The 24,380-nt window shown below is 41.0% G+C and overlaps 2 protein-coding genes and 1 non-coding gene across 7 annotated transcripts in view; 2 read left to right on the top strand and 1 right to left on the bottom strand.

Annotated features, from left to right (window-relative positions):
• ACTRT3 (actin related protein T3) overlaps positions 1–15,614 on the bottom strand; it is a 207,212-nt gene extending 191,598 nt beyond the window's left edge. Inside the window, exons 1-2 of one of the 2 annotated variants that reach the window (XM_073897632.1) lie at positions 15,310–15,614; positions 13,801–14,768 (exon numbers count right to left, since the gene is read on the bottom strand). In XM_073897632.1, the coding sequence (XP_073753733.1) occupies positions 13,850–14,768; positions 15,310–15,509 (1,119 nt within the window). In that variant the 5' untranslated portion in view covers positions 15,510–15,614 and the 3' untranslated portion in view covers positions 13,801–13,849. Of the gene's footprint in view, positions 1–13,673; positions 14,769–15,309 lie in introns of those variants that run through there. The other variant, XM_025879303.2, reaches the window with a different exon arrangement.
• A 1,662-nt stretch (positions 15,615–17,276) lies between these two features.
• Positions 17,277–17,349, top strand: TRNAV-AAC (transfer RNA valine (anticodon AAC)). Its single transcript has one exon. It is a non-coding gene; the product is annotated as a tRNA-Val (tRNA).
• Positions 17,350–18,331: 982 nt separating this feature from the next.
• MYNN (myoneurin) overlaps positions 18,332–24,380 on the top strand; it is a 38,922-nt gene continuing 32,873 nt past the window's right edge. For all 4 annotated transcript variants that reach the window (XR_012379772.1, XR_012379771.1, XM_025879236.2 and 1 more), the window contains exons 1-2: positions 18,332–18,956; positions 19,801–20,097. Coding sequence is in view for 2 of the 4 variants with exons in the window: in XM_025879236.2 (XP_025735021.1) it covers positions 19,832–20,097 (266 nt within the window). In the remaining 2 variants the exon portion in view is untranslated. The remainder of the gene's footprint in view (positions 18,957–19,800; positions 20,098–24,380) is intronic.

The raw sequence follows: 24,380 nt of genomic DNA, 5'->3' as shown, positions 1-24,380 counted from the left end.
TCCATAACAGGAATAACACCTTGGACGGTCATCTAATAACATGCATTAACTCTTTTAAAACATTAACTTTAAGACAAAATTAAACTAGACAAATATTCTTACTTTGGTTACAACATCATTCATGTGAATCTCTGTCATAAACAACCAGCTGAATAAGGGGAGAACTAGTGATGGCGGAAGGAGAGAATAGGAGCGGAAGATGGAGAAGGGCAGAGAACAAGTTTTCATTGCTGTGTGTCACTCACATGCGCACGTGCACACGCACATGCACACACACACAATTTTTTCACCTCTAAGAATAAGCATTCCAAGCACACCCTGTGGTTCCAAGTTCCTAGCCTTTGGACCTACATCCCTGAATAGCCTAGGGCTGTTGTCCAGATCGCTTCTGCCTCAGAATTACAGCCTCTGTGCCTCTGCTATTTGATATATTATATTATTTATATATTTATAAATTATATGATTTTACAATAAAATATGGATAAGTTAAATTATATTATCATTATATATTATAAATCATCACAAACCACATCCGTGGCATTTGGTAGTTATAAAACCCTTCTAATAGGAGAACATTTACTCGCAAATACAGACTCTGAAAGTTGCAAGTCTAATAAATCGCAATGCCACCTATCATTGTGTCCAGGGCCTGAGAGTACAAAGTGGGAGAAGAGCAGGTCCAAAAGTCTCTGAGGCAGGCCTCCTGTGCTGGAGAGAACATTTCATTTTAGGACAGAAGCCACCATAACCCTCCTTTTGGGACAGGGCCACAATAAGATTATGTGGCAAGATAGCAATCATATTGCAGTCATGCCAGTCCTTCTGCATCAGTTAAGGTACTTTTGAGTGAAAGCAACAAAAACCTCAACTCCAAATGGCTTCAACAATCAAGGCGATGTATCAGGTAATGTATTTGGAAATTCCAGAAGTAGAGCAAACTTTTAAGTACAGTCTATCAAGGGCTCCCCCACCCCCACATTGCTCTGTGTTTCTCTGGATTCTGCCTTCCTTTATGTGTTGACTCTGTCCTCAGACTGGCTTTCCTTCTAATTGCCAATAGCAGCAACATTGATTTCTTGCTTCTTCATTCCCATCCAAGGAGAGAGACCCTAATTTCACTCAACCATTAAAGTGAAGTGCTGGACGTGTTCCAGTTGGACCATCCCCCAGAACTGATCACAATGGCAAGGAAGATGGGATTAGAACATTCCAGATATAGGCGAGGGTCAGTCCTTTCCACCTACAATGCATAGCTGCAACTGAATGCAAGAGGAAAGAATAATGTAGAATGTCCATGTCCATATCAAGGCTCTGTGTTGATTTCCTTGGTCCCTATAACTTAGAACCACAAACAAAACTGTCTGAGAAATAGACTCAGCATTTTAAACCATTCTCTCCCCCCCCCCCCCCCCCCCGGTACTCCCACACCCTCTCTCTCCTTCCCTCTCTCTCTCTCTCTCCCTGCATCCCTCCCTCTCTCCCCACCCCATCTTGGTCTTCCTATCATCTCTAGCTCCTGCTTTGTTAAAACTGATTGACCATGAAAGCAAGATAGGAAAGAGAATGAGGAAAGATAAAACAGGGAATATATAATGTGCCCTTCATTTTAGTAGAAAGACTCTGAGAAAGATTCAATGACTCAATCTGCACAGTTACCTAAGGCCTGCAGCTACGGCCAGATTTAATGCTCTATCTAAGTAGATGTTTATGGTGATCAAGAAAGATTCTATTTTGGGAAATTTTGGACAACAAAGCAAAATAGGTAGATTATCCAAAGGCATTATACAAGCATGGGTGATTCTCCCTCAAACCAAATACTACCCCTTGTGTTAGTCATGCCCTCTTAGTAATTAAGTGAAAGAATAATCTAAAAACATGGCAAATGTTGTGCATAATAATTATTCACAATAGCAGGGGAAAAAAATTGAAAACAACTTAAATATCCATCAACAGGCAAAGTGTTATATAGATCTGGTACATCCATTCAATGGAACACTAGGCAACAATATTAACTATGGATCTGAAGTCTCTGTAATATCACAAATTACTGAGTGAAAAAAGCAGAATTTGGAAAATAATTATGTAAAATGTACATATCAGATATAATCACGTAAAATATACATGATTGGAAAAGAAAAAGAGATTGGAAAGAAATATACCAAATAATACTTGAATTTTATTGAAATGTGATTGTTCTCTACTTCTCAACTTTGTTTGTGATACTGTTACATTAATTTTATAACTGGAAAAAACAAAAGAAAGCATCATTACTTATATCTACTTACTTAGCAACTTGCCCCTATGCTAGCAAAACAGTAATTACAGGGGCGCCTGGCTGGCTCAGTGGGAGGAGCATGTGACTCTTGATCTTGGGGTTGTGAGTTTAAGCCCCACACTGAGTGTAGAGATCACTTACATTAAAAAAAAAAAAAAGCAGCAATGACATTTAAGTGGTCTGTTCTCTGTCCCAACAGCACTCATTCATTTATTCAAGAAATAATTATTGAGCAACTATTACCTACTAGGCACCAGGGATATATCAATGAGTAAATGACATGGTCCCTGGACCTATCCTTACAGCCTAGTGAAGAAGACAGACTATAGGCAAATAATTTGTTACAAATGAGGAAAAAATGGTATGAAGGTAACCAAATAATGTCATAATAGGAAGGAGAACCTGCTTGAAAAGGAGGTCAGAGAGGCTTCCGAGGAAGTAGTATCTAAGCTGAGATGAGAATGAGAAGGTGGCCGCGAACTGCAAGTGCTGGGGCCGGGCAATTTCGGCAGGGGACCTAAGATGAGAAAGAGTCCTGGGAACGAGAAGCAGGAGGCCCACTTGGCTAGAGCACAGTGCAAGAGGAGAGGGGTCAAATGAGTTTGCAAGGTAAACAGGGACCAGTTCCTGCCAAACCTGGGTAAGAATTCTGAATTTTATTCTGAATGCAACGTGAAATCATTGATGGGTTGTATAGAGAAGAAACATGATTCAGTTTGCACTTTAATTAAGCTCACGCCTTGTGGGCATCTGGGTGCTTCAGTGGGTTAAGCATCTGCCTTCGGCTCAGGTCATGATCCCAGGGTCCTGGGATGGAGACCCACATCGGGCTCCCTGCTCAGCGGGGAGTCGGCTTCTCTCTCTTCCTCTATCTGCTGCTTCCCCTGCTTGTGTTCTCTCTCTCTCTCTCTCTCTCTTTGTCAAACAAATAAATAAAATCTTAAAAAAAAAAAAAGATCACCCTGTATTCCGGAAAATGATTTGGTAGTGAGTAGGGGACGAAATAAAAAGCAGAGAGGCTAGTCGGGGGTGTTTGCAGCCACCTGCGAAGAGATGAATTAGACTAAAAGGCTTCAGGGTATGTTTTCAAGATAGACCAAAGGATATGGTGGGATGCGGGAAGAGTGAGTCACGGATGGTGGCCAGATTAATGGTTTGAACAACTGGGTGTATGGCAGTGGCACTTTGCAGAGATGGGAAAATAAAAGAAGAAGTATATTGGAGGAATAAAATGAAGAATTTAGTTAAATTTAAGTAATGCTGAACTGCCATATGTAATCTGCTTATATAATCTTTCTCTTCAGGAAGACCTTTAAAAATGGGGAATACGTTTTTCACTTTTGAAATCTTAACATCCTGAACAATGCAACATGTTACAGAGTACCATTAAGTATTTGGTAAGCGAACGTCACAGCTTTGCAAATATTTCATTCATTCCAACATAATAAGATTCTAGTAATTGTGAAAAACCTGATCTTAGACCATTTTCCTTACCAAGGCTGACAAGGAAAAATTGATGGACCATTAATTATCCTTCAACTTAAAAAGAGAAAGAAAATGTACGAGATTCCCATTTTTTTTTAATTCTTTGTTTAGTTTTCTGTAGTTAAACTAAAATGTGAATTAAAAGCTTTAATGTGTGTGCTTAAATTCTTGGGCCAGCTACTGACCTACTTCAAGTGATTTTACCTCCCAGTGTTTCAGTTTCTCCATTTGCAAAAGGGAGATAATGGTAGTTGCCTTATCTCACAAGGATGTCATGAAAATAAGTCAGATAAATTGCTTTGCCCTCCTTGGAAAGGGGCTCTAGAAAGTAAGCATTATTAGATATGATGATGAATACTCACAACTTCAAAGATATTTCTAAATTGCCCCCCCAAGTCTTTGAACACGTTAAGCCTATGAATAGCACCGTGTTAGGTGTTTATACATTTCTGGCAAGCTTTCACCTCTTGTTAAAGCAGTAAATGGTCTTTGAACAAATGTCTTTCTCATTCTTTGATAACTATGCTTCCTTGTTTGTACACTTGAAAGATGATTATCATCTGGCATGTGAGGTCAAGTTGAACTCCTTCGTGCCATTATAGTTCAATTGCAGCTTTAATTGAGTTTTTCTTCCAAGGTTGAAAATAAGTCCTTTGGTTCACTTTAGTAAGCTACTTGCACTCTAAAAAGTGATTGTGAGGTGAATATAACTATTTTATGCAGATGATATATATAAATAATGTTTCTCATTTCAGCTACAATATCCTCATTCAAAAATTAATATGAAAAATTCAGTATTTTCATTTCTTCCTTGTTGCATTTTTTCTGATAGGTTTTCCTAAAATTGCTTTTAATAGCAATAATTATGCATTTTAACATTTCGAATACAAACGGTCCCTGACTTACAATGGTTCGACTTACAACTTTTGTACTTTAGGAAATTGCAAGAGCGATATAGATACTTCCAGTAGAAACCATACTTGAAATTTTGAATTTTGATCTTTTCCTGGGCTGGCAATATGTGGTGAGATGCTCTCTCGAGATGCTGGGCAGCGACAGCAAGCCTCAGGTCCCAGTCAGCCACGCGATCACCAGAGTAAACAACCAATACACTTACAACCATTCTGCACCCATACATAGTCATTTGGTTTTTTCACTTTCTGCACAGTATTCAATAAACTACACGAGATATTCAACACTTCATTATAACATAGGCTTTATGTTAGAGATTTTGCCCAAGTGTAAGCTAATGTAAGTGTTCTGAGCACATTTACGGTAAGCTAGGCAAAGCTATGATGTTCGGTAGGTTAGGTGTATTAAATGCATTTTTAACTTATGATATTTTCAACTTACAGTGGGTTTATCAGGACATAACCCCATCGTAAGTCAAGGAAGATCTATAGAGACAGGGTACACACATAAATATCACCAAAGTAAAAACCTGCAGGCCTCAAGACAAAATACAGGAGAGTAAACATCATCTAGAACAACATTTCTTATTACAGATGTGCATCAAGTTCATAATTAGGATTATATTAAAAAACTCACAAACCATTAGCACCTCCATCCTTATCCACACATCTCTTACCTATATGCCTAACACAAATCAAAACTCTCCCTGCTAGAGTAGCCAAAACACTCCCAGTTGAGTGCTAGAAAACCATTCCTTGCAAAGTGAGAGAATAAGGCCTACCTCTCTTCTCTAAAATAACACCGTTCCAGGTAAGTCTTAATATATCCACTCAACAGACGTGGAATCTGAAACAGGGTGACTTATACTAGGTCTCCCAGCTAGGTCAGAACACAGGCTAAATAAAAATGCTTGAGCACAAGGATACCCTCATTTCCATTTCTTCCTGTTTTCTTTTTCTCTCAAGAAGAAATTAGAATCTGAGGCAACACAAATGAAGACACTGTACACTCTGATAACTTTCTAGGAGGGGAGAGCTAAACCAGAATAGAGGAATGGTAGGGAGAAAATGACCTCAATTCCACCAAGTGATGGTAGAAGCCTGCTCACAGCCCCACCAGGACCTGACAGAATGGACACTGAGAGACAATAAGCCCATCCCTCAAGCAGAACCCTGGGGAAAATACCCTAGGCCCTATATATGGGGAAAGGAGTAGCACTATTTCAGAATATTATTAAAGTTGAATTTTGAAATTTCTGTCTCCAGGGATATACTCAGGGGCCTACAGAAGTTGCCAACAGCGTAACTTCTTCTCAAATACAATTATCCTGGGTAGGTCCTGAACTAGTGGGTTGGACCAAACCCCTCTACTTCTAAGGAGGACAGAACTGACGGCTGGTATTGCTGAATTTGCCTAGGCCAAAGGTCATAAGTTAGTGGCCTATAATGGGCCAGATTTTACCTCAAAAGGCTTTTTCTATTGGCCCATTGCAATGACTTCTGACACCAACAACCCAAGTTAGGCCAAACTTCACAGGTTATAGGCCACAAAACTGCCTTTACTTCAGATACTAGCCACAAGTTCAAGGGTCCCAGGCCACCCTCCCTTCTAAGCTGCTGGCTACAAATTTAGGGGTTCCTACTACCTCCTCAAGTCTGATAATTTGCTAGGATGACTCACAGAACTCGGGAAAATGCAATACTTATAATTACAGTCTTATTATAGCAAAAGGATTCTAATCAGGACCAGCAAGAAGGAAAGACACATAGAGTGAGGTCTGGGAGGGTCCCAGATGTGGAGCTTCCACTGTTCTCTCCTGGGTCCTCAGGGACTTATTCTCCCAACACATTGCTATGTGACAAGACAGATTATTATGAACCAGGAAAGTTCATTCAAGCATCAGTGTGTCCAGAGTTCCTACTGGGGCTTCATAATATCAGTATGATCGGCTAAATCAGGTTATCAGTCTCTGCCCACCCACCCCACCCCCACCCTTCCCAGGACGCTGGGCTGATAATCCCATGTTTGCTCTTCCTGGCATGACCAGCCCCAAACTGAGTCATCTCATACTATTAGCCACCTCACAAACTGTGAGAGGCCCACCATGAACAAGAAAAGCACTCCTACCACTGAGGGGGAATTCCAAGGGTATAGAAGCTACTCCCCACAACTCACAAACAAAGACCAGCCAAATTATTTAGAAACCCACACAACATTTAAATTTTATTTCACCTGAGCTACCGACATTTAAAAATCCGTGTTCATATAAAAATCTAAATGTTTTGTCCTCCCCTAACATATTGGCAACTTTAGGCCTCCATTCCCATAAAGCTGCTGCCCCCTTTAAAAGGGACACTCATGCTCCCTGCCATCTCCCACCTCTCTGTTTCCTTATTGGTGTGATTTGCTCCTTTGTTTCCTTCATGCAAATATTTAAATTTGCAAACTCTGGCCTAGGCCTTGGGTATTTTGGCTGTTTTTACTGCATCACACATTATATACTTCAAAGAATAAGTAGGGAAGGAATGACAACTAACCTCATTTCATTCTCTGTTGCAAACTACTCTTCCTCTATGCTTTCTGTGAGGCTGGGTGCATGTGTGCACATATGCATGCCTGTACCATGTATTTGTCTCTTAAGTCTTGAGCCAGGCTGGCATGACATTTTGGACTGCAGAACCAGGACAAGCTGAAATAAAACTTGTGTCATTTTCAGAGTCAATGACTATAGCCAACCCAGGACCTTAGAAAAGAAGCCTCTCGTTCTAAAGACAAAGCAAAACCTAGGTTTTTCAATATTTTTAAAGCTATTTCATGAGCATGAAATTCTCACATCCTCCTTTATTCTTTGAAATTCAACATCATTCACTGAAAATAAATAAGTGGGACAAATACTGTTATTTTCAAACTTTATATAACCCTTCTCCCTTTGTAAACCCCTTTGTAAACCACTTGTTTAAAGAATATAAAAGGCAGGAAACAAGCCTCATCTACATCAGTGGCCATGGGGATGCCTATAGTCTCAGGTTTGGGTGTCACATAGCCCTTGAGTTGATCCTTAATATTTGTGGATTTCCTATTTGGAATTCATCTACTCACTAAAATTTGTAACCCCAAAATCAGTACCTGCAATGTTTTCATGGTCATCACAAACACGTGCAGGGCAGTGAAAAATTTGAGTCACCTGATTATGAAGTTTCCCTGCTGAGGCCAAACAAGGTGACACTTTACATTCTTCTTCCAAAAGAACCCTATAAATAACTGCCCTTTTTATGTTCTATTTAGTGGCACTATTTTTGCACTTTTGTGCTTTTTCTTAATGATTTTGCCCTTTAAAACGACCCCCAAGCATAGTGTTGAAGTGCTATCTGGTGTTCCTAAGTGCAAGACGGCTGTGATATGACCTGTAGAGAAAATACATGTGCTAGCTAAGCTTTGTACAGACATGAGTTGAATGTTAATGAATCAACAATATATATTAAATAATAGATTAAAAATAGTAAGTCAACAATATATTGAATATATTAATATAGTTCTTTAAACAGAAACACACATAAAACAAGATTATGCATTAATCAGTTGATGAAGATGTTGTGACCAGAGGCTCACGGAAACCGAATTCTATATTTCTCCTGAGAGAAATGGTTCGGTATTCACTAATTCAGTGTTTATGATGACTTTATAGAACACAACTACCATAAATGACAAAGATAAACTGTACTTGTAAAATAGTGAAGCACACATCGGACTTTCCAGCAGAAAATCACATAAAAGACACTGTGGAGGGAGTGGGGGTGGGGATGGAAACTAAGCTCACAGGCAAGTAACAATTAAGGATGCTATTTTATTTTAAGCCAGAAAACGATGGTGGAGTTAAGGCTAGTCATCCCTCCCAGCCAAACCAACACAGCAGTAAGATGCCACATAGTATAGAGAAGACAGAACTTAAAGTTGGTAAGCCTTGTTGCTGGTGCCAACTCTGCAAATAATTAATTCAGGCAAGTCATCTAAACCCATTTAAGCATCAGTTTATCTGCTAGAGGGATTTAAATCTCATAGCAGTAAGTCACCTTTGCCATACTTATTTATTATCTACAAAAGGTTTCCATTTAAATTCTCTTATTGGACGACCTTGATGGCCCCTTCTTACTCCAAAACTATATAACTTAAGGAAGAGAATCATTTTACCAAAATAGAATAAATATGTCAAGTGTTTATAATACTAAGAACTTTCCTTTGGAATGTTTACAAGACATTAGCCAAGGGAGGGCTTCAAATATGAGAACAACAAAAAACAACAACAGCTGTGGGCTTATTTTTAAATTGTATTTATTCAATTACATTTTCTTTTTTAAAAATGAGACAAAAACATTCCCTGTAGATGGCCATCCTTGCCTGGGGCCCCATACCACCACCAATTTTATGAATGTGGAGAAGCAAAAGTACCACTAGATGGAGCAGGAACAAAAGACTTTTATTTTAGCTCAAGGAACCCAGGCAAGCCTCAAGAGATCTTCAAAGATCAACTTCTCAGTAAATGGAATCTTAGTGAAGCTGAGTTACTTCAAGAATCTAGAAAATCAGAACTAGAACTTCACTTGGGTTACTCACCCTGTGTCCTTTCCACAAAACCAAGCTTACTGGGGAAATTTTTTTCCTTTTTTACTTAGAGAACATTACCAGCAACAGTGAATTCCAGTTTTTTCCCACGCCCCATTTCCCATTTTTCCCATAATAGGGCTAAGAATTGTGTTGGACAACACTGAAGGACCTATTTTAGGTAATGGACTGAGACGCTACAGACCTACACATTTACAAATTTGCTGACATGGTCCTCCTGACTGACCCTGTCCATTGTCAGGTCAGATTTGACTTGGGTATCACCCCTGGTAATTTCCTTTGTAATGCAGGCCGCTGGCTACTATCTCTCCCAGCAACTGCCTCCAGAATAGCTGTCTTAAGGAAGTGAAGGCCCAAATTTGGGATGAATCCAGTACATAAACCTGGAATTAGGAATTGGGTTTTGGGGATGAGTGGGCAGAAGGGCCTGTAGGTTGTTTCCTTTAACCTAGAGGGCCACCAGCTTATTTTCTTTTCTGGAAGAAAACCAGGTCCAATGGGGGGCGGGGAATATATTTCTTAGTAAACTTCCTTTCGGTTTCTCACCATTTAACACTTCGCATCCAAAGGCAGAGGCAAGGAAAATTGAAACGCAACCACCATCAAGGAACACAATTTTCACTGTTTTGAGAACACGCTAGTTCTAGTTAACAAATACTTATGAAATGTTTAACAATCTCGCACCCGACTGAGGAGACTGGCTGAGAAATCTACTTTGGTAAAGGTAAAAACTTCCAACAAAATCCGCAGAGCAGAAAATACGTGAGATACAAAGGGGCAACAAAATCAGAAGAGGGGGGTTAGGACATAAACCATACAAAAGAATGGCTAGCTGGCTGCTTGGCTCACTGTCCTTTCACTTGGGGCGACTGCATAAATGCCCTCCACCTGTCTCCCAAGTTGCACGCACCCCGGTCCAATCCGGAGGTTTGGGGATCCACAGGCCCACCACTGATAGGGAAGAGAGACCGAAGCGCACAAAAGGGAGTGCCCACAACCCCTTCCCGTGGGAAAGCCGACTTGCGGGCCTCCAGCAGCCGCTCAACAGGCGGCATGTGTGTGAGCCCAGTCCCGGGTGCAAGTCCCACAGCTCAGGGAAGCGCACCGCGTGCGGGGACCCGCTCCGTTTCTCTCCCTGCGGCCAGAGCCTCGCCCTTGGCCCCCAAGGGACCCGCGGCTGACAGAGCCCAACTCTTCGCGACGGCAATGGGTGCCTCCGGAGAAGCCCCGGGCCGACCGCGGCCTCCAGGCGGGACGCGGGGGCTAAGCGGGCGAGCCACCGCAGGCTCCCGGGAGGGGCGAGCAAGCCAGCGGCTGACATTTTTTGTTTGCTCCAAACTGGATGGTGGACGGCGGTAGGCCGAGGCTTTTCCGCCCGCTGAAAGTCAGCGAGAAAAACAGCGTGCGGGGAACAAAAGCGCAACGCCTACGCCCTTCTCAGTTAGGGTTAGAGAAAACCTGACCGCCACCCCTCCCAGGCCCACCCTCCGCAATCCGACCTACAAGCCGCCGCGTCTGCCTATAAAGGGAGCGGCCGCGGCCCGCGCCGATTGGCCGGAGCTTACCCGTCTCGGCTCTCGCGAGATCCGGCCTCGACACTTCTCCCTCCGCGCCCCCGAAGTTCTATTTCCGGCCATGCGGACAATCGCGCCCCTCCTCCACCTTCCTTAGGGCAAGTTTTAGGTCTTTCTTTCCGTCCTTACTTTGAAAGTAAAAACTAACTTGCAGTACTGCACCGCTCCATTTTCCATCACCTACAGACAGGGAACGGTGCGCTCGACCATCTTAAAAAGTGGAGTTCACAGAAAAATTTTAGGGCTGGGGAGATTAACTCTAATCACATTTGTTAGAGATCTTTAAGAAAATAGATTCCCGGACAGCCTTGACTAAATCAGAATATTGGCTCGGCTCGTTGGACTGCCCTGGAGTTCCTACCCTGCTCTCTTCTCATTAGAATGCCGCTCTTCAACTTCTTCTTGAACAAAGGATGGATTTTATTAAGTATAACTACTTCGTTTTTAATTTTAACATTCAGGATTGAATCTACCTTTTATTAGGAATAAAAGCTTTTCAGTCTTTGGCTTTGCTTTAATATTGTGATTAGGTTAAAAAGAACAGTCCACCATAAATTGTAGCGGGTTTCTATAATGGCCGGTATGATACTGTTTTACATACAACTAGCAGATCCGAATTGTTTAATTCATCGTTCCACCGGGTGAATTCTGTGGAGTTGTCGCTGTTGACACTTTAATCTGAGAGAAAAGCAAAATGTTAGGGGCGTTGGTTTCCAACGATTGTAAGGGTGGGGAAAATATAAACGTGATTTTCGAATTTTATTCCCTGCCCCTAGATTACCTGAAAAGGATCATCTATGACCCCATGTTAGAGGCTGGAGTCAGTACAGAATATTCCAGGTTGGTTGTTGGGTTTACCTGAGACCACGTTTTAAGGATCGTTTGCCTGCCTAACCTAGCAAGCTACTTTGGGATCACTTTAAACTTAAATCTCTTACCCTGTTTAAATCTCAATTTCTTAATTTGTAAAATAGGAATAATAATTGTCTTGCCCACCTCTCTGGGATGTTGAAGTTTAAATTAGATAATTAGATAAATAGCCTTATTTTCTTTTAGAAAAAAAAGTACTTTAAGAATTCTAAAGAGTGAGTTCATGCTCTCTACAGTGCTTGTGAATCTAATGAGCACAGCTTCAACTGTTCAAACTGCCGGCAGATAATCATTTTCTACACCTTATCCTGTCTAGTTTTGCTTACAATCACTAAAGTGGGAGAGAAGTACCAAGGAATGAAATGCGCCTCTTCACAAATGCTTGACTCAGGTCTACTTACTGCTACTTGTACAATGCGCCCGTCATTTTTACACCTTGGAGCCTTTGCCCTAACATTCCAACCTCTGCCCAGAATGTGCTTCTGGTCAATTCTACATATCTACACACCTACTGGGAGTGCACCATAGAGAGCATTAGGGAAGGAGATAGAGATGAGAAAGGAAATCCCGCAATCCCTATCTTCTGAGAACATATCTAGTGCGGGAGAAAGAAAAGCAAACCAAGTAAGGCTGCATAAATTAAGTGGTCAATAGAAGTACAAGTAATATAATGTGCTGGAGTATAAAATGAATTTTGGTTGCGTGGAGGAAGTAGCATCTAAGTTGGACCTATAAATTATCTAATTCTATAACAAATAACTTGTTTTATTGTATTTTGAAAGTATCTTTAGGGACATTATCCCATTTGAACTTCACAATGACTCTATGAGACAGATAGGGATTAGCAGCCCCACTTGATGGATGAAATGTTCCTGCAGCTGGTAGGTGGTAGGGCCTGGACCTAAATCCACACATGCTGCCCCTAAATTCTGAGGAAAGGGCATTGCATTAGGTTTCAATTCCAGCTGTCTTTCAAGCCCAGCCCAAAAGCCAAATCTACTAGAAAGTCTTCCATGAGCCCTCAAGGTATTTTCCCTCCTTTGAGCCCTCAGAGCATTTTGTATTTCTCTGAGAACATTAAATCACTTTCTGTCTAGTATTATTATAATTAAGGTAAAAATTTCATCTCTAATACTAGACTGCTGGCTTCTTAAGGAAAGGATCTGACTCCTGATTTAGCATTCATTGCACTTAGCACAGTGCTTTCCATTCAGCAAATACGAAATACTTTGAGTTATGTTAATACTGCCGTCATTATCAGGAATCCAGGTCATTTTACACCCTTCTTCCCCCCCCCCCCCCGGTACCTAATTAGACACGAAGACTTGTCAGTTTTTTGTAATTTCTTCTTTTTAATTCCTATTGCCTATAATCTTGAGTATAAAACTTGACTACTTTTATCTAGACTAATAACTTGTTAACTAATCACCCAATCTCCAGGGCCTTCCCAGTCCAATTTATCTTCCAAACTACAGCCCCATTCATCTTAACTTAATTTCCTGTATCTCCTCTTTTCATTCTTTAATTGTTCCCCTTTGCCTATAGGACATTTAACACAAAGCTTTCCAGTCCAGTCCCTGTCCTTCCTTTACCTTCCTAATCATTGATCTTAGTTTGCTCCCTATGAGATCTTCGTTTCACTAAAACCAGTCTATTAAGCATGCTTTGAATATGCTTTGTTCAGTCTCACCCCTAGGCCCTTGCTCATTTCCATTATGCTCTTCTGGATATCTGCCCTCTTCCTCCTCCTCTACCACACACCCATGCTAATGCCACCCCATCCATGATGGCATACATTTGCTATGAAATCTTTCCTCACAGCAACCTTCTTTCTGTAAACCTTAACAAACTTAAATCTATATCACTCATTGGGCACACGTGTTGTACTACAAATTGCTCTTTTTCCAAAGTAAATATAAGATCTCCAAGGTCAAGAATAGTTTCCTCTAGCATTTAATTTGGCTCTACTCAATGGTTTACTTCCACATTATTTTCCCCCATCATAGAAATGCAAGAGACATGGACAATCCAATAATTGAAATACTTCCTGTTCCCCCCAGATACTTATCCAGTTTTCTGTCAAAACCTTTTTTTCTAACCATTTTATCTGTATTCAGAAGCATCTTTGGTGTACTATGTTGGGTCCAACTTCTTTAAATTCTGCCTCGGTGATCCACATGTCCTGGAAGGCAGACAGGGATGCAAGAATAGAGCCTCCCATCCACACTGATAGTTTCCTTTCTGGGGGAGCTGTAACCTGCACAGGTGTATTGGCAGGTACCATATTTGCTATATCTTTAACTAGCCGCTTGTCTAAACCGGGGAAAGAGGTTGATCCCCCAGCAAGGATAATATTGGAGAAAAACGAATTCCTCAGATCTGTATCGCATTTCATTATGCTGCTGAAACACAGCTTATCAATGCCGGGGGTATCAAGTTTCATAAGATGTGGAGAGAAGAGAGCCTCTGGACAATGAAAGAGCTCGTCATGGAGTTTGATCATCTTCCCATCAGGCAGGTGGTAAACCTTCTCTATAGACTCAGGATTCTTGGCCATTTCCTCTTCATAGTTCATTACCACATAACAAGAGGTTTCCTTAATGTCTGTGACAATCTTTCTGTCTGCAGCACTAAGCAGCATGATGCCATGGTCCTTCAACAGCATCATGAGGTAGTTGGTGAGGTCAAGGCCTGCCAGGTCTAGCTGCTGGACACCATGAGGCAGACAGTAACCCTCGAAGATGGGCACACACTGGGTAACCCCAGCACCTGAATTCAGCACAAAGCCGGTTGTGAAGCCAGCGGCAAAGAGAGCCAGCACCCCTTGGATGCACATATAGAAGGCAGGAACCTGCAGATGCTCAAAAAATACTTCAGTGATCTGTTGCCGGTTCACCAGTGGGTTCAGTGCTGGCTCGGTAATCAAGACTGGGCCATCACAGGCCTTTAGCTTCAGGTTATGATCATAGATATGCTTCCACATGATCTCCATGTCTCCCCAGGAAGTAACCAGACCACGCTCCACTGGGTAGCTGTAGGAAAAGCAGTAAGATAAATCGCAGCGCTTTTTTTTTCCTTGCCTTTTTTTTTTTTAAACAATAATAGCTTTTAATTTCCCCAGCATCTCTTCTCTTCAAGCTTGGATTAATCCCCATATTTATTACCAGTATCCCTTTGTGGGCAGTGACTGCCAGTCAGAAAAGGTAACTGCCAGCAAAAGTTAGCATAGCTACTACCTTCCTCTGCAATTTTTGTTGCTTTCCATTTGTTGCCCCCGCCTTTAGAAGATAATCTTTTTTTAAAAAATTGGGAAATCTTTACATAATATAGCAGTTTTAATATCAATTAACTGAAGAAACTCACATGATGAGGGTACTATGAATTAAGTGATATTCTTAATGAACTTGTATTTTATGAACGATAACTTTATTTATACACCCTTGGAGATTTGTGGCCTGCGCTAGCAGGGTGAGACTTTCCTGTTCCCCGCTTCCTTATCCTCACACCCTTGCGCCCCTCAATTGGACTTCTCCTGCCCCCATGTGGGTCCTGCCTGCTGGGAGACGGCCATACCTGATGGACAGTGAGTTTCTCCTTTCTTGCGCCTCGTCGCCCACACACAGTTCCGGCGCGTCCTTGGCCACCCAGTTCTGGCCTTTGGCTCGGCCGATAATGTTCCGGTAGACAAACTGGGGTTCCCGCGAGCCAGCCAGGCCCACCTTGATCATTCCCGAGCCGTTGTCGATCACCACTGGTAGCTGGTAGTAGCTCATGCCGCCGCCGCCACCGCCGCCGCCTCCCGTCGCCTCCCGTCGCCTGGCCACACCGGCCGCCCTGCCTGCGGGCTGTGGCAGGAGGGCGGAAAGTGCGGGCTGTGGACTCTGGGCAGCGTTAACGGGCCTATGGCCTGGAACGGCGCGTCACAGAGGCCCTGGCCTAGCCCCACGCGGCCTGCGCCTGCAAATGCGGGCAGGGGGCAGGGAGAGGCCTGGCCCATTGACTCTCCAAAGTACTGCCCACCGATTGCATCTCACAGGGGGTGGGTCACTTGCCACCCCCTGGAATCCAGGGATACCAATATCAGGAAAACCCAACTTTCTTCCCTAACGATGCAAATCTAACCCTTTACAAGTGGCTTTCTCTAATACCTCGATGACCCATAAAAACAATTTTCTTTTCCAAAGCCTTTAAATTCTGTTTAATATGTATCTGTCCAGGGGCCTGCGGAAAGCTCTGGAATGTGCCCTTGAAACCAGCAAAAGGTGGAGAGATTTGACAGGGGAAAGTTGTCAGAGAAGAAGCTCGGTTTCAGAAGCTCTTCTGAAACCCTCCTCAGCTTCTGAAAAGAAAAAGGAAAGAATGCTAGGATTTAACCTGGGTTTTATACAGATGAACATCGGGGAAGGGAAGGAAAAATGAAATAAGATAGACAGAGAGGGAGGCAAACCTTAAGACACTCTTAAATATAGGAAACAAACTGAGGGATGCTAGAAAAGAGAGGGTGGGGGATGGGGTTAATTGGGTGATGGGCATTAAGGAGAGCACTTCGTGTAATGAGCCCTGCGTGTTATATGCAACAGATGAATCGCTAAATTCTACCCCTGAAACTAATACTACAATATATGTGAACTAACTTGAATTTAAATAAAATCTTGAAAGAAAAGAAAGTGGGTTTTATATACTTTTATTATTGTTCCTATATAATAGGCAAATACTTTGTTGTGTCTCTTTCCTTCAGTTTCTAAGCAAAATGTACTCAAAACCAAAAAGGTAGAATCTTGCTTTTTTTTTTTTGATTGATTGATTGTTAACAATCTCACCCGGTTATTCCTTGTGTGATATGGAAGGTCATTCTCATTTCCTAAAAATATTTTATTTTTAGGCATAAGGATGTGTCTGCCTCTTTGCAAGAAAAGCGATATTCCTTAGGTCATGCGAAGTTCAGGTTTAGAATAATTTAAGTACACTGCGTGCCAAAAAGTGCATCTTGATGTCTGATTTTTTTACCCCCTTAATTCTACGCACCATGTAGAGAATTTTAGAAGTAACCAACCTCTGGTTGGTCTATGGAAGCAGAGGAGGAAATTCAGAAGCTATTTACCTGTCTCTCCACCAGAGGCTGAAAGGGTCACGTTACTAAATAACAGCGGTGGCATTTGGTGCTGCAAACAGCGGCAAGACCGGGAACGCCAATGAAGCCCGGCACTTGCCCCGGGCTTCTCAGCAATGCGTGGCAGGGAAAGAATGTCAAATAAAACATTTCTTTCCCACAGAAGAAAGTGTACCCAAAGGAAGTGCAAGGAACCAGTGCCTGGTTTCTGCAGCACTCGGTAGGAGCCTCTGGGGAAAAAAATCGCAGGCAAATTCCAACTTTCAAAATAGTTTCAGCACTACAAAATTAGAAGTATAGTCATTTTTCCTTTTCTGTTTGTTGTTTTTGTTTTCCTGTTAAAAGCTGCCTTAATATTACTTTACATGCCCAGGAATTTCACAGTACTACAACCATATCAAGGCTATTCTGAACCCCATACAACAGTTAGGTTTCCGTAGTGTAGTGGTTATCACGTTCGCCTAACACGCGAAAGGTCCCCGGTTCGAAACCGGGCGGAAACAGTTGCTGTCATTTTTTCCAGGTATTGGCTTCCTTCAAACAGGGCCGTGTGATTTTCAGTAATTTAGTTTTTTAAAAGACAACCTAAATACAAAATTGTGGAACAGGAGGGATTTGAACTTCCACCTTGGTTATTTTATTCAGCAAATGTTTTTACTGACAGCTTGCCACGCAGAAATGGTTCAAAAAACAATTCAACTCCCAACCTACACTGAAAAAGAATGTGATGTACAACCTAGAACAGGAGCTCAAACACGTGTTAAAAACTTTTAACCCTGTTGCCTCCTTGGCACTCTTTGTATTACAAGTCGTTTAGTTTTCCATTAGTTTTCCCCTTCAGACTGCAAATTCCCCTAAACCCCAAGAGACCATATTTTACTCTTATTTTATACATACTTGGTGTAATGCTTAACACTTGGTAGAGACTCATAAATATTTCTGAATAAACTATTGAAAAGGGTTCCGACAAAATATAAAAGTGGAATCAGAAAGATGAAATCAAGAACCCGACTCAACTTTTCCCCTTATAAACATAAGGGTAGTGGCTTTATTCACAAATATGATTTTTACGGATCAGAGAAAAGAAGTTAAATAGCAAACAGAATGTCGTTGGAAAAAATCTCAGAAGAAACGAGAAAAATTCCAGTTGACTGTCCTTTAAAATAAAGTCCTGACACAACTTTTAACAAGAATAAATGGAAGTTTTGGTTTTCTGAGATTTACGATGTCCGCAAGTACTAGGGAAAAATTCACCGTAACATATAAACAGGACCTATCTTACTGTTTCTGCGCCTTTTGTATGTTACGCAGATAACTGGCTTCCTTTTCCTTCACTGTACAAAATCTGAATTCGATATAAATCATGATATTAAAATTTTTCTGGTCCCGACGCAGAACCTTTTCCGGTGTAAAGCCCACCTTCCTGCAATGTTGCGCGTGCTCAGTGTACCTTACTGCTTTGCTCCGCTTTGCTGCATCTCCGACTTTTAACAGGTAAGGATATCCTGGAAACTAGGCTACGGTCGACTGGTACAAACAAAACCCAGGGGGTTACCAAAAGCTTTCGGGCACGTAAACTGAAAAGGGGTGATCTGTCTCAGCTCGAAAATCTCCCATGGCCAGGAGCCTAAGAACACAAGCTGTTTGCACTCGTGGGGTCCCGAGGAAGGGGAGGATGATGGGAGAAGACGAGAAACTACAAGTCCCAGCATGCAGTGCACAATCTGCCTCCTGGAAAGAGGGCCTCGGTGCGGCGCTGCCCGACCGCGGGCCGTAGGCGAGGTGCTGACTGTCGGCCGACCACAATGTTCAGAATGAGGAAGACAAGTGGAGCGCTGTGAATGAGCCCTTAAGTCCGGTATTCATGACGTTTGCGGTTTCGCGGGGGACCCTAGTATGCTGAGGAGTGGAGTTTCTGTGGGCGAGTCTCGTCAGTCCTCGCCGGTGTCCGACCTCCACAGTCCCAGAGCCTCCACCGTTTCCATGGGACGCCCGGGCCGGATATGATGTCGCCGTAAAGGAAGAAGGAAGAGGCGGAGCGGGCGCGGTGACGTCCTTCCAAGATGGCGGAGAGAGCGTGAAGAAACTGTTCCCCCTTGGATTGCTCTAGGTGAGTTCTTTTTTCAGCCCCCAGCTTGCCAATCCCGCTCTCTCCAGACGCTGGGCCATTGGAGGGTAGGCTTCTTGGAGTTCGAATTCAGGTCGGGGCGAAGGTATTAACGTGAAACGCTTGGGGAGGCAGCCCGGTGTTGGCCTTGGCCACAACCTCTGGTGTGGGAACTCGAGTTAGTGGGAGCTTGGCGAAGGGCAGTGCGGCAGAAACCGGGAGACACCGGCTTTGGTTGTCACTCTCCGTTGCGGTCGGGAATGGAGAAGTGGGAAGAAAGGGGGTGTGGCCTCCTCCCGGCGAGTGACGGAACCTTGACAACTAACTCTTGGCTCTGCTCTTTCTCCGCCCCCTGGGCACCCGCCTCGCGTTTTGAAGCAACGGTGCACCACAGAAACAACAGGTTTCGGTGATTTGAGAACAATTTTAAAGAACTCGTACCGTGTTTTTTTGCCATCTTTTCAAAGGAGGTCATTTCTTAGTGATTTGTTAAATTTTTTCCCCAGCATGTGCATGCGTACTGAGCTTGAAAGTCTGAAGGTTCAACTGCTGCAAAAACGTGAAATTTTGCGGGTTTTTTTTTTCAGTTTGTGCAAGTGTTTTCATTCAGTGTGTCCAAAGGATTGTGTTAATTGTCCAAGATGTAACAAAGATATACAGGAACTTACCCTTCAGCATTTTTAACTATTCTGTTTGATAAGAATTTTCGGGGCAGGGGATAAATGAGGACTGACTTTGTTTTTGTCCATGTTCTGTCCCATGTCCCTTCTCCCCTTACCAATTGCTTGGGTGAAACGTTTGGTGAAAACTTAGGGTTACTGACTTACTATTTCTTTTTGTCTTTTAGAACAAGGGTAAAATTCCATTCTGATATCAAAATGCAGTATTCGCACCACTGTGAGCACCTTTTAGAGAGACTGAACAAACAACGGGAAGCAGGTTTTCTTTGTGACTGCACCGTAGTGATTGGGGAATTCCAGTTTAAAGCTCATAGGAATGTGCTTGCCTCATTTAGTGAGTATTTTGGTGCGATCTACAGAAGCACTTCTGAGAACAATGTCTTCCTTGATCAGAGTCAGGTGAAGGCTGATGGATTTCAGAAACTGTTGGAGTTTATATACACAGGAACTTTAAATCTTGACAGGTAAAGTACACATTTTATTTTCACTTATAAAAGCTGGTCAGCAGTCTGTAGAGTTAAAGTATATTTGTATTTTTTCCCCTTAACTTGGAGTCTTCATATGTGCATATGTGCATAATGCTCCTGCTGTTTTTAATAAAGAAGTCCATATTACTGATTGGGGATGAACAGACTACATTTCTTAAGCACAAAAAGCACAGGTGTTAATAAGATTAAAGCCTTGTTTCTGACACATTTGATTTATCTACTTAAAGCCTATGATTTCAGTTGTGAAAACTTAGGGAACATACACAACGAATTCTAAATGAATTCTAGTTTCTTTGGTCTTTATGTACCTCTTTTCTTCTCTCTTCCTTAACTCTATCCCTTACTTCTTAAGGTGCTTGAGGTAAGGGAGTGTAGATGAAGAAAGAAGGATGCTTCTCTGTGTTCATTTAATAGTACTCCCATTTCTAACCATAGATAGCAATATGCAGGACCTCTTCCTGATCTTGTTTCAGGAAAATAATTTCCTTGGAGTGTAAATGGCAGTGACTCCTGTTATCGCTGTAAAGCTATCAGTACTAATGCTTAAATCAGATCCAAGGTGCTAGAAGTGTTTTCTGAAATGCTTAATGCTCTCACTGCACTAACAAGAAGTAGGTTCTGAGGAATTTGATAATGCAGGCACTGTGTCTCCCCCATGCACAGTGGACTATATAATTGGTTTAATACTAATGCATTTATCAGTTGTGGGGAGAAAGGTGGAGGTGAAAGAGAAACCAATCAGATTACTCCTGTTTTCTTTCCTCCATCTCTTAATGATGAAAGTGTGAACATGACTAGATCATAATCTGACGTAAAAAGATTATGGGCTTTAGGATTAGATGCAGCCTGTGACTGTGTCTCTGAGCAAGATGCAACCTCTGAGGGCCTCAGTTTCCCCATCTGTAAAAATGAGATGGTAATAACTACCTTGGTGTTACTGTGAAGATCAAAGTTCTACTCAAAGGCCCTCCTCCCGATGAACATTAGTTTCATTTATTTTCTCTTTTCTACTGTCCTCTCTCCCTTTAACTCCACAATTTATGGAGAAAAATTAGGAAAGAAACCAAAAGTGAAATTCTGCCACCCACTGATAATCATTGTTAACATTTTGATAAATATTCTTTTCCAGATGATCTCTCTATATATATGCACATACACATTAAGCAGAATTCTTCCCTCTGTTTTACACTGCAGCTTATTGTGGAACTATACTTCTTTAAAAAGCTAGAATCAGGATGTTCCTTAATCCTTTTGAAAAGGAAACATTCATACTATTTGGAATTATTTTTAAATTTTGGTGTAATGAAATCTTTGAGTTAGTTCTGTATGATTAAAGGAACAGACCAGTGTCATAGGTTAACCTACATGACAAATTACTTAAATTTACTGAGTAGTTGACTCTACAGGTGCCTCTTATCTAAATATTTAGAATATGTACTATAAAATAACCACAAAACTATGAATTTTGGTTGATCTTCAATTTAGTGGTTTCCCTTTCTCAATTAACTTTTCCAGAACAATCTTGAATTGATTTGAACACATTGAAGAGCAGCTTACTTTGAGCCTTCATGCAAAGAACCAGTGTGAAAAAGAGCCAGATTTTTGCTCAGTCTTTTTTGGTACATATCTTCTTTCCTGGGGACTAGTTGTTTGAGCCCAGCCACAAATGTGAGACGGCTTACATCAAAAGTAGAAAGTCTGTACAACTTAGTGATTAAATTTAGTGAAAGAAAACATAATAATAAAGAATTAAGTGGACTCATGAGCCAGATTTCCTTGGTCAAATCTTAGTTCTAACACACTGATCTTGTGCAAGTTACTTTCTTTGGACCTCTGAGCCTTCATTTGAATGTAAAATGGGATTATTACAGATTGCATAGATATGTCCTAAGGATTAAATGAACTATTCATGTAAAGCGTTTAGCCGTATACCTGGCAATATGTAATTAAATGACTTTCAGTGACTGTTCAAAAGATGAAAGCAAGTTTGCAAGCACTGTAACTTCATGCTTGTAAACAAAAGCAGTTATTGATGTAAACAAATGCTGATTGATTCTCTTAACTGTAACTGAGATTATAGGCTGTCTATGAAATAGATGAATAATTTGTACGAAATACTGTATCAGTACTAAACAATGTGCCACTCAGTGCTAGTTTGTTTGGTCTTAAAGGCTACCAGACCTTGTTATGTGTTTGGTGGTTCATTTTTATGGAGCACTAAGCACAATTATTATAATTGGAGGCCTAAGTATAATAAGTGATAAATTTGGTTTCATTCTAGTGGTATCTCTCATTTACTGTAATTTAATAATAGACTATGTAACAAAATTAATAAAAATGCTTAAGGAAAAACATAACATTTTTAGAAAGTGATAATGCTACTGTATATATGGCAAAAAATATTTTGTATAAAAGATGAACAAGATTGTGTTTATATTTGGGGCATTTGTGCTATATCTTTGCAAATAGAGAATTAACTTCATTACAAAGATTGTTCGTTATATATTCCAAAATTATAACCAAGGGACGTAAGAAAAGAAATCTTTAATGTTTTCTTATCTAGGGGAAAGATTCCATTTGCAAATAGATTATAGTCCAAAAGTTTATTTATAGTATATTTAGGAACTTTAGGTATATTTTCCCAGAAAATAAAATGTTCCCTAAACTTGTGATTAGGTTTCCAAACTGGCCTATAAACTTACTTAAATCATTAATGAGCTGAAAAATGATTATGTATATGATGAAAGGCAATTTCTTAAAAGCCAGTGTAATGTTAAATTAAAAAAGAAGAAACAAGTGGCACTTGGAATAAAGAAGTTTTCAGTTTTCATTAGATGATGAGAAAATGGATAGAGATCTGTAGATACTGTAGTATACTTTCAAAGACCCGAGTGGTTCATGACACTAGTTAATTTTTAATTTCATTTCAAATTTTACTCCTTTTTAAAGGAAAAAAATGTATTAATAGCATTATATTTATATTATCAGCTATGACTAAAACCCTTTTCTGGCTTATATGTATAATGAAGAGGGAAAAGGGAAAAATTTTTTCTTTTTTCTGAAGAGTTAAATATCATTTGGGGAAAATGGCAAGTAGTAAGGATACTTGAAGGGTGTGTTTGTGTGTGTGTATGTATATCTGTCCTCCGATAATTAAAAGAGTCATTTTTGAATTAATACTGACTCAACTCTCAGATTTTTTTAAATAAAGATTTTGTTTATTTATTTGAGAGAACACAGAGGAAGAGGGAGAAACAGGCTCCCTGCTGAGCGAGGAGCCAGATGTGGTGGTCACTCCCAGGGCCCCTGAATCATGACCTGAGCTGAAGGCAGATGCTTAACCAACTGAGCCACCCAGGCGCCCCTCAGCTCTGAGATTTTATAGCTAAGAAAATCAAAGTGCCTAAAGGTGCTGACTTACCCTGATTAATTGACATTGTAATGCCAGAGCCAATGCTAGAGTAATCAAACAATTTTTCACTACATTATAAACTTCTGAAGGGCAGGGACTATTTGATATTTCTTAATATCCCTCTTAGTGTACCACACGTGGTAGATGCTCAGTAAATACTGACTGGAATGTTGAACAGGATGAACTTAAGTCTTTTTATATAATTCTAATAATGACAGACTATCCAACTAACATGAGTTGAGTCACACACACACATGGGAAGGTTGTTAGAGCTTAGTGCATTCTAAATCTTTGTTCCTTCCAAGTGTAATCAATAAACCAGCCGCATTGGCACCACCAGCAAGTGTGTTAGAAATACAGACACTTAGGTCCCATCACAGACCTCCCCATAAAATCTGAATCTACATTTAACAAAATACCTGGGTGACTTACATGCATGGGAAAGTTTGAGAAGCACAGTTAAAGTCCCTCATAGGGGAGCAGAGAAAGATAATAGGAACTAATTTTTTAGACTCACTGTTGCCAGTCCAGAAAAGGTGGTTATATCTGAATAGGCCTCAGGATAATGGGAGGAGGCAGTAAGTTGCCAACAGCTACTTTTGTGTTGCAAGGATTTTTTAAAACACACAGTAATTTTAACATTTTCTTTTTCCATAGTGGTACATAATGTAGTTTGTAACCATTTTTTTTCATCTTTTCAAGTTCTGGAAAACTGGAGATTTTTGCCTACGTGTTATTCTGAATGAATGAATGAATTTTCATAAATTTGTTCTTCTAGTTATGCCTTTTTCATCATTCTGCTTCATTAGGTTTTTAAAAGACATTGAAATATATGTGCAGCTCTGTT

Source organism: Callorhinus ursinus, unplaced genomic scaffold (assembly GCF_003265705.2).
Source record: "Callorhinus ursinus isolate GAN/ISIS: 27379988/994484 unplaced genomic scaffold, GSC_fseal_2.0 scaffold1, whole genome shotgun sequence".
NCBI classification, from domain to species: Eukaryota; Metazoa; Chordata; class Mammalia; order Carnivora; family Otariidae; genus Callorhinus; species Callorhinus ursinus.
The sequence above is the reverse complement of the archived record's forward strand: the minus strand, read 5'-3'. Positions and strand labels throughout refer to the sequence as shown.